This window comes from Candoia aspera, chromosome 14 (genome assembly GCF_035149785.1).
Source record: "Candoia aspera isolate rCanAsp1 chromosome 14, rCanAsp1.hap2, whole genome shotgun sequence".
Lineage (NCBI taxonomy): Eukaryota > Metazoa > Chordata > Lepidosauria > Squamata > Boidae > Candoia > Candoia aspera.
This window is the reverse complement of record NC_086166.1, coordinates 11,536,753-11,555,339: the sequence shown is the minus strand read 5'-3', so window position 1 is coordinate 11,555,339 and position 18,587 is coordinate 11,536,753. Positions and strand designations below refer to the sequence as shown.

Here is an 18,587-nt window from a genome sequence, read left to right as displayed (position 1 = left end):
AATGAATGAATGAATGAATGAATGAATGAATGAATGAATGAATGAATGAATAAAATTTCTAGAGTTCCCAGCCACTGGGCATTGAAGCGCTGGCACATCTGGAGGATGCCAGGAAGAGAAAGCTTTGTCTAATACAGGGTGTCTTTGAGTATCACTGCATTTCCCAGAAGCACAGCTGATGATGCCCAAGGGGCAGGAAAACGGTGGTGAAGTTGGGTAGTTTTATTACCAAAGAGAGATAAAGCATGTAGCTGAACTTTGATGGACAACATCTTTTTGATAACATCTGAATCAGCCCCAACTGAGCTTAATCTGCAGACCAGTCTGCCTTCTGTGTCTGAACCCTGGATCACTGATTCATGAAGGGTTGTGAAAAAAATAACCAGCTAACAGTTCATTGTACGAAACAGGATGGAATCGAGTAGTTTTCAGCCCACGGAGATTAATTTTTCCTGGCTGCAAAAAGAAGACAAACCAGGTCTGGTTTCAACGTACTAATTCTCTGGATGGCTCTCAATATGAAATGAACAGGAAAAAGGAAACTCTCAGTAAAAAAAAATTTTTTTAAACTTTGCATGGATTATTCAGGAAAAAAAATATTTCCAAATCTGGAAGTATTGATCAGGCAAGTTAGATGAAAGAAAAGAGCTTGTTCAGCAACTTTATAAGGGCCCTTCCATAAATGGAAAGAAGACACCTTCAGATAGCAGACCTTGGTTTCTTTTAAGAATAGGGAGCTTTAAGCAGCCTTGACCTGCATGTTCAAATCCACTGGAAATGTTCCTGCAGATTGGAAATGGGTGGGAGCTGTGCGAAAATAAAAAGCTTGAGGAAGACCCCTGCAAAGTGAATCACACTCTTTTTATAGAAATAATGTTGATTAAGGTTAATTAAGACTAAGAGATTAAGATAGTTAAATAACTATTTGTGTTGGAAAAGGTCGGAAGTCACCTTTTCCTTTTTCTTGCTATTCTTGCACCTTTTTATGCTTTCTTTTTTCTTTAATTCTGTACTCTGGCTTTTCTGTATTTTGTATTTTAATTTTTTTTCTGAAACTTTAATAAGGTTCTTACAAAAAAAACCATACTCTGTATGGATTAATTGAACAGGGGCCCACCTATTTGATTTTCCACATCAATTAACAAAAACAGTCCATTGGGCCAAAGGCAGGGTGGTTTCTCTCCTTTTTCGCCACAGTCTGGTAGCATCAACCAAAACGCTTTGGAGCTCAGTCTCTGTAAAGTTGCTCCTCAGTGGTCACCCCGCTGCACCAGGTTGTCTTGTAGCCTACGCAGCAAACAGGAAGGAAGATCAAATTAGACCCACAGCACAGGAAGAGGTGAATAGCGAAACTGAAAAAAAAAAAAAGACAATGCAAGTTCACTGGAACCATGTAAGCAATTCAGCGAAGAGAAAAATCTGTTGTTTGCGGCATGACTTAGCCTTGTCACAACTTTGTTCCCATTGGACTGATGGCATCCAAAAAGAGATGTGAATCTACCCTTTATTGTAGAAGCTGCTCAGCTGTTGGAAGCAATTGATCGAGACAGGACATCCTCGTTCAAGTCTGGGTCTTCCAGGAAAGGGCTCATACTAAAAAAAAAAAAAAAATAAGCTCTCAAAATCTAGCAGTTGTACTTTGCATTCAAAATGCCAGAGCCAGGGAATCCTGAGGGAGCCTCAAGAAATGTAAGTATTTGCAGAAAATGTAGGGGATGAAACGTGCATGTGTGTGTGTATGGGGGCAATCTTAAAAAGAACAGGGGAAAGCAAACTATTTTAAATTTCTCTGCTAAGAGAAAGGTAGCCAGAAGACATGAGAAGGAAAGCTGCTCCTGACAACTGAGTAGCCAAGGTCTGGCATGTTCCTTCAAAGTGTAAAACGGTTGTGTGTCTTCCCATAGCAGCCACATAATGGTAGATTATATATATATCTATCTTTTTAATTAATAACAAAAAATAACGAGAACAAAACATAATAATAAAGATACATGCACTATCAAGAAGAGGAAAAAAACATTAAAAAGTGCTATTACAAAATGAAAAAAATATGACAAAGGAAAAAAAACTTGGCATAGTATATCATTGTAACAATAAACAATTACAAATCTATATATAGTTATCTAATTCAAATATTCAGATGCACATATATTTTTAATATATTTATATGACTATATATATATATATATATCCAGGCCAAAATGGGTATGATCAAAAACAAAGATGGCAAGGACCTAACAGAAGAAGAAGAGATCAAGAAAAGGTGGCAAGAATATACAGAAGACCTGTATAGGAAGGATAACAATATCGGGGATAGCTTTGACGGTGTGGTCAGTGAGCTAGAGCCAGACATCCTGAAGAGTGAGGTTGAGTGGGCCTTAAGAAGCATTGCTAATAACAAGGCAGCAGGAGACGACGGCATCCCAGCTGAACTGTTCAAAATCTTGCAAGATGATGCTGTCAAGGTAATGCATGCTATATGCCAGAAAATTTGGAAAACACAGGAATGGCCATCAGATTGGAAAAAATCAACTTATATCCCCATACCAAAAGGAAACACTAAAGAATGTTCAAACTATCGAACAGTGGCACTCATTTCACATGCCAGTAAGGTAATGCTCAAGATCCTGCAAGGTAGACTTCAGCAATTCATGGAGCGAGAATTGCCAGATGTACAAGCTGGGTTTAGAAAAGGCAGAGGAACTAGGGACCAAATTGCCAATATCCGCTGGATAATGGAAAAAGCCAGGGAGTTTCAGAAAAACATCTATTTCTGTTTTATTGACTATTCTAAAGCCTTTGACTGTGTGGACCATAACAAATTGTGGCAAGTTCTTAGCGGTATGGGGATACCCAGTCATCTTGTCTGCCTCCTGAAGAATCTGTATAACAACCAAGTAGCAACAGTAAGAACAGACCACGGAACAACGGACTGGTTTAAGATTGGGAAAGGAGTACGGCAGGGCTGTATACTCTCACCCTACCTATTCAACTTGTACGCAGAACACATCATGTGACATGCTGGGCTTGAGGAATCCAAGGCTGGAGTTAAAATTGCTGGAAGAGACATTAACAATCTCAGATATGCAAATGATACCACTTTGATGGCTGAAAGCAAAGAGGAACTGAGGAGCCTTATGATGAAGGTGAAAGAAGAAAGTGCAAAAGCTGGCTTGCAGCTAAACCTCAAAAAAACCAAGTTTATGGCAACCATCTTGATTGATAACTGGCAAATAGAGGGAGAAAATGTAGAAGCAGTGAAAGACTTTGTATTCCTAGGTGCGAAGATTACTGCAGATGCTGACTGCAGTCAGGAAATCAGAAGACGCTTAATCCTTGGGAGAAGAGCAATGACCAATCTCGATCAAATAGTTAAGAGCAGAGACATCACACTGACAACAAAGGTCCGCATAGTTAAAGCAATGGTGTTCCCCGTAGTAACATATGGCTGCGAGAGCTGGACCATAAGGAAGGCTGAGCGAAGGAAGATCGATGCTTTTGAACTGTGGTGTTGGAGGAAAATTCTGAGAGTGCCTTGGACTGCCAGAAGATCAAACCAGTCCATCCTCCAGGAAATAACGCCAGACTGCTCACTTGAGGGAATGATATTAAAGGCAAAACTGAAATACTCTGGCCACATAATGAGAAGACAGGACACCCTGGAGAAGATGCTGATGCTAGGGAGAGTGGAAGGCAAAAGGAAGAGGGGCCGACCAAGGGCAAGGTGGATGGATGATATTCTAGAGGTGACAGACCCGTCCCTGGGGGAGCTGGGGGTGTTGACAACCGACAGGAAGCTCTGGCGTGGGCTGGTCCATAAAGTCACGAAGAGTCGGAAGTGACTAAATGAATAAACAACAACATATATATATATATATATATATATATATATATATATATTAACCTACTGTATTTTGTATAAATGAGTCCCATATTTCATTATACTTGTCCATACAAAGTCTACTGTGGTTTCTCTTCAGATCGTATTAATCTTTTGCCACATTATAGTAGCATGAGGCCCCTGATGTGCTCGATGTTGCAGATTTACACAGGAGATGTACAACCTGCGTGTGACCTGCCCAAAGCTTGGAAAGTTTCATAAAGTTTTAAATTGAATGTAACAGCAGGGGAAATTACTAAAGATGTTTGCAGGAAACATTTGTGGCTTTGACCCAAAATCACAAGAATCAGAGAATCCTGGGGAAGCTTCACGAAATGGAGAGTGAGAATCGTAACTACATTTAAATGTAAATGATGCAAAATGCAAATTAGTCTTCGTTATTTTTGGAGGCGTGAGTCCTGTCTCACCACAGAGATATGTGGCATTCTTTTTTCTTTTTAATATGAAATTTTATCCTATGCATGCAACCACTTTAAATTCTTCAAGCTGATAGGAAAGCATACAGAGTATAGGTACAGAAAAGTGAGATACTGAAAAAAATAAAACATAAAAAACATAATAAAGAAGAATTTTCGATAGCTCATTTCCCCCTTCCCTTTCATTGTCCCTAGCCACTAATGACTTAAGTATTTTTACTTTTTCAAAACACTGGAGATTTTTTTGTTGTTTATTCGTTTAGTCGCTTCCGACTCTTCGTGACTTCATGGACCAGCCCACGCCAGAGCTTCCTGTCGGTCGTCAACACCCCCAGCTCCCCCAGGGACGACTCGGTCACCTCTAGAATATCATCCATCCATCTTGCCCTTGGTCGGCCCCTCTTCCTTTTGCCCTCCACTCTCCCTAGCATCAGCATCTTCTCCAGGCTGTCCTGTCTTCTCATTATGTGGCCAAAGTACTTCAGTTTTGCCTTTAATATCATTCCCTCAAGTGAGCAGTCTGGCTTTATTTCCTGGAGGATGGACTGGTTTGATCTTCTTGCAGTCCAAGGCACTCTCAGAATTTTCCTCCAACACCACAGTTCAAAAGCATCGATCTTCCTTCGCTCAGCCTTCCTTATGGTCCAGCTCTCGCAGCCATATGTTACTACAGGGAACACCATTGCTTTAACTATGCGGGCCTTTGTTGTCAGTCACTGGAGATTGTTCCTTCAATTTATTTGAATGATTTCATCTGATATGCTTTAACTGATCTCTTAACGCTTTTTCTTAGAAACCGTAACTCAAGTGTCTAAACCTCCTGGGTGATACGTCGTACATAAGGGAGCCATTCCTGCTTGGATTTAGTTCAGTTTCTGTTATGAATACATATTGTCTGTTTCACCATCACAGCATATGCTCCAATGCTGGTCTCCCATTCTTTTATCACTTTTCCAGTGTGGTCCCAAACTGGTTCTTCCCACTGCCAGCACCTATCTTAGTAGATTGCGAAACTTGGTAAAGATCTGTTGATGGTGGTCTCAAAATATTTGATCGCTTATCGCACTGTTGCACCTTTTTTTCCCATAAAGCTGAAGGAAGGTTATTCCCTGTGGCTGAATTTTCCAAGGCATTAAGTTTCACTTCAATAAGGCAATCACATCTTGTGCCTGCTGATTATACCCTGCAACTTTAAGAGGGAAGGGAGGATCATAAATCAGTGCAAAACTCAAAACAAAACAAAAAGCAGAAGGAGGGGGAGGGGGAAGAGGAGGAGGAGGAGGAGGAGGAGATGATTGAGCCAAACTGCTTAACAGGTTGGAACAATAGCTAATGAAAGCTGCGTAGCATTCCTGATGAAACAGTCTATCAGAAAAGGTGCTTTGTCCTGGTTATCAGTCAACAGAGGTCCCAATTTTCTTGATATGATGCCAGGTATTTCCAGTGATACAACAATGTAGGGGGGAAAAGAACTTCACTCTTTCTCTTCCTTTTCCTTGCCAACCCTTCTCACCAACCAGGGAGCTCTGAAACGTCAGTCTACAGTAGGTGAAGGGAAATGGTAGAATTCTGATCTTCAGCTTAATCTGCAATGAATGGTCATAATCAACAGTAATGCAAAGCCAGCAATCTTTTGATTGTTTAATATGAGGTGCCAATTAAATCCCCAAGTGAGCTTTTTTTTTTAAAAGAAAGAAAGAGAGAGTGGTTATTTGGTTAGCAGATTTTTTTTCCCAGGGTGATGCTTTAATCTATTATAGTTTTGCAAACCAGACAGGCAAATACTTCAAAGAAATAGTAATTAAAAATGGGATTGTGTCCTTGCAGAGAGTTCTGTTGGGACAAGCACAGCCAATTCTATGGTCCTTTTTAGAAGGGAAGTCATGACTGAATTAACTAGGATAGTAGTGCTGTTCTAAAGGCTTTGGCAGCAACAACATGGAGCTGAATAGGTTGTATATGAATGGCTTATTTATGCAATGTACTAGATAGTATGAAATAATAGTAATAATAATTCAAAAAATAATAATAAAACAGTCCTACATATGGAGGCAGAATTCCTGTTTGTTTATTAAATACTTCTTTTCCATCCAATTAAATTTCAAGGAGGCTTACAAAACTTAGAGGGGGGGGAAGCAAAACTGAGAATGAATGAATGAATGAATGAATAAATAAATAAATAAATAAATAAAATGCAATAGAGATACTTGTTTTGGGGGGTATTTGATATTACCTTTTAAATCGACTTTATTATTTAAAATAAAATAAAACAGGTTAATGGGGGTCTTGCTGATTTTGATGGCCCACAGGAAAGTGCAAAGCCCACTACCCTGTAGATACCGAACCAATGAGAACCTTTTGAAAAAGGTGTCACTGCAATCATTTCCGGTGAGCCGTAATGGAGAACTGACATTCCCCTAAGGGAGAAGAATACTTCGTGGCTGAAACAGTGCCCGATTGCAGGATTCAGGCTGTTGAAATCTCTCTGGAGTTAAAGAGAGATTGTCAGCTTATTCACATGTACTCCATACAGCTGTCTTTTTGCAAGCGGATGGCAGGAACTGGATTTTTGTGGTCGGCTTGATTTCAGCTGGAAGTCGCAGGATTCCATCGTGCTTATAGCCGGGAACATCACCTATATGAACTCTAAGTTTGACTGAACTCATCTCTTAATCACTTTGGATTTAATTTTTTTTTTGCTGTTTTTTTTTTAAGATTGAGAACCTTTGGACTGGCAAGTTTTATTGAAATCACTAAGTGAGTGTCCTTCAATCCTTTTTTTTTAAAAAAAGTTTTAACTTTAAAGACTTGTATCTTTTTGAATATACAGTTGATTGAAGTTGACTGGAAGGATCCTTTCTCAGGGAAAACTCTTTGTTTACACTCTGAAACCCATAACACCACTTTGAAGATCGGACACTAGAGGGCCCTAGATAGTTACCCTAAAAGAAGCGATTGCTCTATGGGTACAGAAGATTTTTAAACTATTTAACTCTTTAGTAGATCGGTAGGTGTTATTGCAGAGGAACAAGCCCCATTGAATAAAACTGAAAGTAACTTACAAGTGGAATTAAAAATTACAGCTTACAAGAAAGAGATGGAAATAATGGAAAGATGATTACAAATGAATGATGACTTAAAAATGGAAAATGATATACAAATAACAAATCAGATGACTGATCTGGATTATTTCTTTTTACGGGATTTACAAGAGAGATTTGCTGGAGTTGCCACATTGGAAGTACAAAGGGGGCTTGACAAAGATGACGACAAGAACTTTGAGAGAAGAGAGGAAGGGAGTATGAGAAGGCAGATGCTAGAACTTTCTTTGAGGAATTGAAAGATAGTTTGCAGAAAGAAGAAAGAATTCAGAATTGGTTTATTTGATCAAGGTTAAAATAATGGGTTGTTATTTTGGGGAATGTTTAGCAGCTCCTTGATGAGGACTGGATGATGATGGTTATTTCTGGTAATGCTTAATTGTTTTTTGAGCGGGACTGAACTTTGGCTATTCAAAGAGAGGAAATGGGGGGATTTGTTAAATGGAAAGGAAGGATTCAGATTGGGTTTAATAGATATAATTTGTAATATTAATATTAGGCTGACCATATGTACTGTTTTGAACGGGACAGTCCCGTTTTTTTAACATTTCCTGACCGTCCTGTCATTTTAATATAAATGTCAATTTTGTCCTGTTTTTTTAAAACGTTGGAGCCGTTATTGGGAAAAGCGGGAAAAAATTGAAATTGAAATTGAAAAGGAGGCTGACTTGGCAGCAGTTCTCAATGGGAACCGCAGGAACAGCTGATTGGCGGTGAGCAAGAGGGAGAGTCGCTGCCTCCAATCAGTGCAGTGGAAGCCAGTCGGAAAAGCGCGCCCAGCAGAAAAGAAGCTGATTGGCTCTCAGGCCAAAATGGTGGGAGGAAAATAAAATAAAAGGGCGTGCCAGAGAGGAACAGGTTGTCGGGGACAACCGTTCACTAGGCTCCTCTGTTCCTGTCCTCCCGGTCCAGTTCACCGCTGTCCTCAGCCCTCCTGCACTTCTCCAGCTTCCTGCCGCCTCATTCCTCTCCTCCCGTCCCAGCTCACAGCCCTCCTGCAACCTCTCTGCCCAACGCCACCCCTGCACCAGCCTCTCCAGACCCAACCATTGCCACACCTCCCGCTCCCGCACCTTCCCAGCTTACCGTTGATAACCTTTTTTATCGTCTTTTTCATGAATACAGAATATTACATAATATTACATAAGTTTAACCCCGTCCCGTTTTGCCATCCCAATGTCCCGTTTTTGTCTCAAGGAAATATGGTCAGCCTAATTAATATTGTTATTTCTAATAACCCTTACTGGAGTTTCACTGTTTAATAGAGAGAGATGAGGTTCTGGAGATGGGTTTATAGACATGGCGGTGAGGTATGGAATGAAGAGATGTTTGGTTGTATTTTAAGAGATAGTGGTAAGTTGTCAATGTTGATTATACTTGCTGAGGATGAAGGGGGAGGCTTCTTTTTCTATTTTTTTTTATCTTTATCTCTCTTCTTTTTCTGCACTTTTTAATTTTAATTTTTTAAATGTATTTCTCTATTTTGTAGTTGTATAGGTTTTATTTGTGTAATACAATCTTTAAATTATTGCAAGCAAGCAAGAGGTATCACTGCAACATGGGGAGGTGTGATTTTCATGGATGGAGAGAGATGCATACACTTCCCCTCCCAATTCAGTACAGTTTTCATCAATATCAGGGTGTCTCAGATCAACCGTGCTTTTCATTCTGCCATCCTCACCCTGGTATTCTCCAACGGGGTAAATTTCAACTTCCAAACTCTGTAGCTGGCATGGCCACTGCTGAGAATTGAAATCCACAGGTCTGCAGTTCCCTGTGGGAACAGCTGCTTTGATGTGTTGTGAAGTTTACTTCCTGAAAAACATCAGTGGTCAAAATAAATGTGAAATTAAAAGGCAGTGAAGGAGTGAGAAGTGGTGTGAAACAATGGGAGGGGATTAGAGGAGCAAGTGAGGGCACTGGAGAAAATGGAAGTCCTGTTCCAGCCAATTCTGCTTGGTGGAGTATCTTACCAAGTGTAACAATAAACAAGTTCATCTTATCAACATAGCTGTCCGCAGCTGAGCACAGCCACACGTATGTTGCATTAGCAACGGCTGGGCTCCAGGTTTATAGGCAAAGCTGGTTGCTATGAAGACCATAATCCCAAGTATTTATCTCATCTCATGAGTAAGGCTCAGAGATAGCTGACATACTGTGGACTTTGTTCCTGGAGGCAACCATGGTAAGCAAGAATGGAGATCTGGGACTGATCAAGTCCTTTAGTTCTTCCAATGCTCTGACTTTCTCCGGTAAGGCGCCACCCAGGTGGTAAATTTGGATGACCCTATTAGGACAATGGATGGGTATGAGAGTGAGAGATACGTTAGTGAAGGATAGACAACAATAGAAGTAGAGGAAATAGTGATGAACTGAACAGATGGAGTTGATGGTTTTCTCTTCCCTCTTTTCATCCCGCTGCATTAGCAATAACCTTTCTTTCTTCTCCTTCAGAACCATGAATAATGGCTTGTCCAGCAAGACTTCCCATGCAGTGCATCAAGTAGAGGGCTGTGAAGGGTGGACATGGTGGAATCTGTCTATCACCTGCAGTTAATCCTCTACTGTAGCTAATGACCCCAGCAAACCTCTGATGGATGGTGAGTAGATAGTCTTACTAGGAGATGCAATTATTATTATTATTATTAGCCACTGCTGAGTGTTTTGAAAAGCAGTTTTGTATGTGAGTCATCTGAACAGGTTTGCACAGTTTGTTCTGCTTCTCTTTAACCTCAAAATGAGAACAAGTTTTGGCAAAAAAAAAAAACTTTACTTCATGGACTCTTTCAAAATACTCCAACCATTCTTGGCCTTGTATGAACAATGGATATTGATTTAAGTTTCTTCTCAACATGGGTGATTCTAAATATATAAAGGAGATAGAACTTGAGCCTTCATTTCCTACTGAAGCCAACACTGACTGATAGAATCGTCTTCTAATAGATGTATGAAGAGTCCCTTCAGTTCAGAGTATTGGGGGGGGATTACTATTATAACCATTGAAGCCTTAAAGATCAAGCTAGCTTACTCTGTGTCTCTGATTGCTGAGCATCATGATATTTGATTCCTGGAAAAGAGGGAATGTATGTATAGAAGGAGAAAGGCCTCCACTCTAGTCACTGAACAATAGGAAAGGTCTTACCAGCCATCTTTGGCCTATTATTTATTTTATTTTTATTTATTTATTTACCAAATTTGTTACCGCCCATCTCCTCCCACTGGATTATTAGCCAGATACCCCGATACCTGATGCGACATCCCTGCCTCTCGGGTCGTTTGGTCATTCTCTTCCTTCCTTCTTCACAGAACCAGTGGTGCAAAGGCACATGGAGTGCCTTCAGACCTGGTGTGGTACTAACACAGAACTCATCCCTTTGGAGATATTGACCGATCTCCTCCTTGTGGAAGGACTGAGTGATCTCCAGCAGAAGCAACATGATTTTATACAGATTGAAACCACCAACGGCTTAAGGAACATTTCCAAAAAAATTGCCTTGGAGAAGCTCTTCCTGCCTCTCTCCAAGTTCAGCATCCCTCCAAGGATCTCAGTGACAATTGGTGTGGCAGGTATCGGCAAGAGCACCTTGGTCAAATTCTTCGTCCACACTTGGGCAAAGAGAGAGATAAGCAGGAATTTTGTGTTTGTTTTGCCTCTCACTTTCCGGGAACTGAATGCTTATGAAAAGCTCTCTGCCGAGAAGCTCGTCCGGCTAGCAGCCCCCCATTTAACTGATCTGAGCTTTCTTCCCATGAGCAGTGCCAGAACCCTTCTGATTCTTGATGGTCTGGATGAATTTAAGACACGTTTAGATTTTTCCAACACAATGGCTTGCACAGACCTCCAGAAGGAAATCCAAGTGGACAACTTAATCACCAACATCATCCGAGGCAATCTGTTGCAAGAGATGTCCATCTGGATCACTTCTCGGCCAACAGCAACCAGCCAAATCCCAGGTGGCCTTGTGGACCGGATGACTGAGGTACAAGGTTTTGGAGATACAGAAATCAAAAAGTATTTAGATCACATGTTCAGTGAAAACCAAAGTTTAGCAGATGGTGTGATGCAGCATCTCAAGACCAACAGGTCCTTGTATGCCCTCTGCACCATACCAGCATTTTGCCGCATCTGTGGATCCTCAGTGGGCTATTTTCTAAAGAGTGCTGATCTTTCTCCCGAAACTTCAGCAGTTCCTAAGACTTTGTCGGAAATCTATTCCTATTACTTTAAAATACTGTTGTGCAGTGATTGGCAAGGAAAACAGAAGGAAGTCCTCCGGATTGAACCAGTGGTGAACAACTGGAAGAAGATGATGAATGGGTTGGGCCGACTGGCATTCTATGGCCTGATCAAGAGGAAGTATATGTTTTTTGAACAGGACATGAAAGCCTACGGAGTTGACCTCTCTTCCCTCTACTTCAGCTTGTCCAATAGGATCTTGCTTAAGGAAGAGACTCCATTTTCTACCATCTACTATTTCTTCCACTTAACATTTCAGGAATTTCTAGCTACTACTTATTATTATACTGCAGCAAAACGTGCCCTATTTGATCTCTTTGTTGACAGTGGTATGTCTTGGCCCAAGCTGGGCTTTGTCAACCATATAAAAAATGCCATCCATAGATCCTTACAATCCGAGGATGGGCACTTGGACATTTTTGTACGCTTCCTTGCTGGCCTCCTTTCCCCCCAGGTAAACAAAGTCTTGTCTGATTGGTTCACGGTGAGGGATGAACACCACAGCTACCAGAGTTATGTGGTCAGCCTCTTCCAGAATTTCCTGGGAGTGGACCAAGTTGTCTCCTGTAGGACTGTGAACCTCATGCGGTGCTTATATGAGCTTCAACAAACTGAGGTGGCTGCCAGCATTGAGGAGGCTATGAAAACTGAGAGCCTAGCCGGAAGGTTGACACCAATCAATTGCTCTGCCTTGGCCTACCTTCTGCAGACCTCAGAGGCATGCATGGAAGAAGCAAATCTCTCCAACTGTCTCACTTACCACATCTTGCAAAGTCTTCTCTCCCAGCTTCTGTATTGCAACAGTCTCAGGTATGTCCTATCCAGGATTTGAAGTGAGACAGGGCTCACCAGAGCTTGCTTATTTATTAGTATTTATTAGATTTATACCCTGTCTTTCATTCAGGAGCTCAAGGTGGTGCATATTTATTTATTTATTTATTTATTTGATTTATTAAATTTCCCTGCTGCCCATCTAGCACACGACGACTCTGGGTGGCTTACAAATCTAAAAATCGAATCGAATATTTGTAGCTCAGGGTTGAACTGTGGAGTCCTTGTTGCTCTCTGAGCCTTGTTGTTTTCTTGCAGGCGGGATAAAATTCAATTAAATATAATAAATAAATAAATAAATAAATAAATAAATAAATAAAAACTAGCACAGATCAAGGAGGTGCACACAGAGGATCAAAAAGTCATGAAGGTGGCCACGACCATGCAACTGAAGTCTTGGCACAATTTCACACACATGGTTAGGGCTGCCATCTTGAACTTATTTACCGCCCCCACCACGTCCACCCTCAATGTCTATACACGGGGTAAGGTTGGCTCCTGTTCACTCATTCTCCCACCAATTTTCATCTCATAGTCTACTATTATGGCCAGGTGTTGATTTCCTGTAGCACCTCTGGCTCCTCACCAGGATTTTGTTAAGAAGCAGAAGCAGGTTGAGGCTGTCACCCCCAAATTGATTACACCTCCAGTTAGACAATCTTTATTTGAATGATTGAGTCAATAAGTTGACTCTGTTCAATGATTTTCTGTTTAGGGGAACCATCATCGATAAAGTCAGCGTGCCTGTGTGCAAAAATCCACTGAATTTTATTTATTTATTTTATATCCCGCCCTTATTATTTTTATAAATAACTCAAGACGGTGAACATACCTAACAGTCCTTCTTCCTCCTCTTTTCCCCGCAACAACAACATTGTGAGGTGTGTTAGGCTGAGAAAGACGGATTGGCTCAAGGTCACCCAGCCGGCTTTCATGCCTAAGGCGGGACTAGAACTCACAGTCTCCTGGTTTCTAGCCCAGCACCTTAACCACTAGACCAAACTGACTCTATTCCAAGGGACTGAATTTATTTCAGTGCATCAAATCAATTCACCAATTTGATTTGAAGGGTTGTTTTTATTGGTACACTTTTGAATGGAAGCTTCGTGCACAATCCCAGTTTTCATATTAAGTGTAGGGTTCTTCCTTTGCTTTGGCAGGTTAGGAAGAAGTTGTGGGAGCAGCAGAAATTGAGTAGCTTCTGTTCTAAATTGAAATTTTTTGCTAGGTGGCTTCCTGGGTGTGGCTGGGTTCGGGGCAGCGCTGTGCAAATGATTGATGCAAAGGCAAATATTCTACTCAGTTTTCAGAAAATCAGTCCAAATGATTGAACAGGAGAGTCATGAATCCACTTCAGTATTTCAGTGAAGTTCCAGAAATAGCCTTTTTAAAGAATGGATTCAAAGATGATCGGAATTGATCTGATTTGGTTTGATGTTCAAAGGAAATTGATGTTCCAGATTGATCTGAATCATGAAATGACTGATCTTCCTATTCAAATGCACAATTCGAGACAGGTTGTGACACAAGTTATCACGCAGCCTAGGTTCACACCCTATGCATTCCCCACCCCCACCCCCTTGAGCCAATTGGTCTCACAGCCACTAGGAACACCCCACCATTTCTCCATCTCTGCTCGAGTAACCCACCCGTTTCCTTCTTCTCTACACCTTGGATTAATCGAAAATGCTTTTTTTCCCCCCTTCTCTTCCCCACCAGGCTGGACTGCAACCAGTTGAAAGACAGTGCCATGGAGCTCCTTGGCAGTGTGCTGAGTGGAAAAGACTGTCAGATTCAAAAAATCAGGTATTTCTCATCAACAGTGCAGTTCTCGCTCTCTCTTTTTTCATTCTGGCTGGCCTTCTGTACACTCTTCAGACTTTGCTCACAGAACTGGAGAGGGTCCCCAAGGGCTGCAGGTAGACCTCTGCCTAATTTCGTGCAGGTGCGGGCAGCTCACAAAAAGAGTAGGCAAAAGCAGCGAGAACAAGTGAATTGAAGACCTGATGTCCCTTGAAACTCATGACCAAGTTGCCTGCAGATATAGATTATGCATGGATGATTGCGATGAAACATGGACAACTTTTATTTTTCTTGAAACTGTTGTGTACAGTTTTAGATACAAGAATAGTATGTTTGCTGTCGTTGCACAGCTTTCTTTTTTCTTTCACTGTTTCTTTCTGTTTTATCAAATAAATAAAAGCAAAAGGGAGGGAGGGAGGGAGGACATCATGCAACCCTGATAGACTATCCTCAAATGCAGATTATCCCCTATGTGGGGAAGAAATTATCCTTATTTTGGGACAAAGTCATAACAGTCCCACTTTGATAATTAGACTGCAACCTCATAACAGAGACTGGGGGAATTTGCTCATTTTCTGCTTCTCCTTCCTGGGTCTATCTATCAAGGACCCTTTAGCAGTGGATTTCTAGCATTGCCAAACTGAGCCACAACGCACAAACTTTTTTGTCATTGCTGCTTTCCTTGATTTCCCAAGGCTTTTATAGTATTAGTCATAAGACAATAATGTATGGACAAATCTTCAACAATGCAATTTCATATGATTGATGATCTTTGCTATCCCTTCCGACACCACAATTCAAACTAGAAGACAGTATATTGAGGAATAATTCCATATAGATAGGATGGAGTGATGGGGATCGACAATGACTGGTAATTGATTGGTTTATAGTTGCTGTAACTGAGCACATAATTCTTTGAGATGCAGAAACCAGCATCCTGGAGTTACACAAATTCCAGGGTAACAGTTGCTCCAGCTTGGTGAAACCACAGAGATTGAAGCCTGTTTCAGACCTTTTAATCCCAAAAGTAAATTCCTGTTTAGCTTTCCTTTGCTGCTCGTGCTAAGCCTAAATTACTCTGAATTAATTTCAGAGATTTGGGATAACCCAGGTCCAGTCCCTTTCCCGGGTTTACAACAAAGCCATATGGTAGATTAAAACAACATGCTTAAATTGGAATGATTGCAACATCTGGTGGAGAGAATTGCCCATCTGGTGAACTGAGTCAATTTTTTAAAAATGCCTTTAAGTATTTTTTTTAAAATACTTCTTTTTGGCAGCTTGGCAGAGAACCAGATTGGAACCAAAGGAGCAAAAGCTCTCGCTAAATCCCTGATGGTCAACAGGAGCCTTTTAGCTCTGGAGTAAGTATTTTGTGTGTTTAAAGCATAGGGGCCCTGTGAGAGGGGTCGGCAACTGAGCCTGCCCCGATAGAGAAACCCCCACCTCTGCTTGAAATTCATCATATTTTTAAAAGCAATTTTTATCCTGCTTCCAAGCTGATAGGGCAAGTCTGCAGGTCATCAGCGTGCAGCTAATTTTCTCCTCCCTCCCCTCTGCTAGTCTTCGGAACAACGCCATAGGACCCAGCGGAGCCAAGGCGCTCGCCGATGCCTTGAAAAACAACCAGTACTTGCTTTCGCTGAAGTAAGAAGATCTTCACTTTCTTGGCCTTGAACCAGCTAGTCCTGTATCCTTGACCAGAAGGCTTATTTATAACAAGGTCACTCTTTCCCCCTTCAGCCTCCAAGGCAACCTGATCAAGGAGAAAGGGGCAACTGGTCTGTCGGAGGCGCTCATCAGCAACCAAACTCTGATGACGCTGCAGTGAGTTTTTCCCATCTTTGCCAAGTTGCACCATTCCCACCCTGCTCCTTCCTGGGCAACAGCTGGCAGGCCAGGCCAGACCATCAGCTGCCTTTCCTTTTAGACTGTCAACTTGTCCTGACTGGAGCAGTGCTGGGAGGTCCCGACCCAGCCTGGCCCTTTCCAACAGTACAGGACGAACGGCTTTTGCATGCTGGAATGCTTGCCTCTATTTCAAAGCAGCAGTTCTGCAGGGAAGAGGGCCTTAATCCACTTTTCTTCTTGACATCCCTTTAAAAGCGTTAGTGGCATGCCCTTGCCCAAATTAGAAAAGGCCTCCTCCTGACCCCAAGTGTCCAGGGCACTCCCCTCCCTTTTGCCCTCTTCTGAACTAGACAGTCTCTCGCTGCTCCAGCTGGAAGGACAGGTCTTCATTTCTGGGTCCACTAACCATCTCGTCCTCCTTTCCCAGCCTCCAGAAGAATGGGGTGGGACCGCAAGGTTCCAAGCAGCTGGCCGAAGCACTGAAGAAGAACTGGGGGCTCAGAGACCTCATGTGAGGAGTGAGAAACTGAATGCCTCCCATCGGTCATGTTGTGGCAGGAAGGTTTGGGGTAGAGTGGAAATCACGTAGATAGGAACCATCCAGCAGACCCATGGTTGTACCTGTGCCCTCCAATACAGGAATGTGCAGGGGCCTCTGAAGGAGTGGTTGGAGAGAGACAGTCCATTGCTGCACGGCAGTCTAGCCCAGCATCCACTGTCGGATATTGCTGCCCCGATCTGTCTAATGCAGCATTTCTCAACCTTGGCGAGTTTTAAGATGTGTGGACTTCAACTCCCAGGATTGAAGTTGAAGCATGCTAGCTGGGGAATTCTGGGAGTTGAAGTCCACACATCGTAAAGTTGCTGAGGTTGAGAAACACTGGTCTAATGGTAGGGCTGGCTTCAAAAATCTCCCTTTGGGAATCAGCAGCGTTTAATCCTTTTGATAGTGGGGTTGACGTCCAAGTTGACTTGTAGGCCCTGCTTGAGTTGGCAAGGCTAAATAATATTGGCAAGTTTTAACATGCATTTAATTTCCTGCCATATTCAAACCCTACGTTCATCCCCCAAGGCAGTGTTTCTCAACCTTGGCGAGTTTAAGATGTGTGGACTTCAACTCCCAGAATTCCCCAGCCAGCAAGCTATGACAAGGTTGAGAAATATAGTCCTAAGGCATTCTCAGGGCAGGTAACAGCCATTGTGGCAAACATTCCACCGATGGAAGCTGAAGTCTCAAAAGCATCCTAAATGGGTGGGCAACCTGTAGCCCTTCTTGGCACGCAGCCCCAGCCCCCAACCTATATTTTGTGGACCTTGGAATTCCCTCTGGTCAAACCACCAAACCTGCATGCTACAACGATGGCTGAGTTTTCTAGACAAACTCTCAGCAGAAGCCTATTTTAGCCTAGTTTGGCATGCTGTGTGAACACAACCCAGGTGGCTGCATGCATGGCTGAGAATAATAAAAGGAGAAAACAGTGGGAAATGAAATGCAGGGGGTGTAGGCAATAATACCTAACAATAGACGGTGGCCATTCGTAAGATAGCAGAGTGTCACATGGGGATTTGCAGAGGGAGCAAATAATGACGTGTGTACTGCAGTGCAAACTCTGCCCCTATGATATGTGCGTCAGGACATCACTCATATGTACTTAAGGGGTGGAGCTTGTGACAGAAGGTCATTCTAATCAAATCTCTGGGTCCAGTAGATGTGTCTGATGTGATACAGCCATTCCTCCATTGAACAGCTGATCCACAGATGTTGTGATCAGAAAGGTGGGCCTCTGTTTAAGGCGCAAGAAACATGATTCTGCTAAATTCTAGCTCAGCTATGTTCTATCTGCAAAACTCCTGGCTAAGGAAGACCATCTTAAGGCCAACATTCCTGGGCTCCCTTCCCAATGTAATGAAGGCCAGGGCAAGGCTTCTCCCATTCCTCAACTGTAGATGGTGAAATAATGCTGAGCGAGGTCACAGCCCAGCCTTCTCTTGACATATTGTAGGAATCAGACCACACGTGAAGCCATCATAAGGGTTCTGTTTGGGAACAGGGTGGGCACTGTGCCAAGGCTGAATCCACTCGGTCAGTCTCCATCTCTCTCCCTTTGCAGGATGATAACTCTGTGCATCTGATGGAATGGAAATTAAATCTACGAAATCTTAAATTATAATAATTTTTAAAGTGTCCTTTTGTGGGTTTTAAATCAACAAGTGACACATTGACATCTGTCCATTTCTCTTCTTTTAGTTTGTCGGGGAACTGTATTGGAGACATGGGCACAGCTGCTCTGGCGGAAGGACTGATGTTGAATCACACCCTTTTAACCCTGGAGTAAGTTGCCCCCGTCCCCACTGCTGGTTTCTATCTGTTGGGGTTACTTTTCCTCCTGTCCTTGGAGAGGGACTATTCAGAGGTTCAAGAAAGTTCACAGAGCTAGCACAGAAGA

The 18,587-nt window shown here is 42.2% G+C and overlaps 1 protein-coding gene across 1 annotated transcript in view; it reads left to right on the top strand.

The window, feature by feature from the left end:
* The first annotated feature begins 1,620 nt into the window (after window positions 1-1,620).
* Window positions 1,621-18,587, top strand: part of NLRC3 (NLR family CARD domain containing 3) — a 30,448-nt gene continuing 13,481 nt past the window's right edge. The window contains exons 1-9 of the mRNA XM_063314751.1: window positions 1,621-1,689; window positions 9,873-10,018; window positions 10,725-12,465; window positions 14,206-14,292; window positions 15,570-15,653; window positions 15,853-15,936; window positions 16,033-16,116; window positions 16,568-16,651; window positions 18,389-18,472. Coding sequence (XP_063170821.1) covers window positions 10,012-10,018; window positions 10,725-12,465; window positions 14,206-14,292; window positions 15,570-15,653; window positions 15,853-15,936; window positions 16,033-16,116; window positions 16,568-16,651; window positions 18,389-18,472 — 2,255 coding nt within the window. The 5' untranslated portion in view covers window positions 1,621-1,689; window positions 9,873-10,011. The remainder of the gene's footprint in view (window positions 1,690-9,872; window positions 10,019-10,724; window positions 12,466-14,205; window positions 14,293-15,569; window positions 15,654-15,852; window positions 15,937-16,032; window positions 16,117-16,567; window positions 16,652-18,388; window positions 18,473-18,587) is intronic.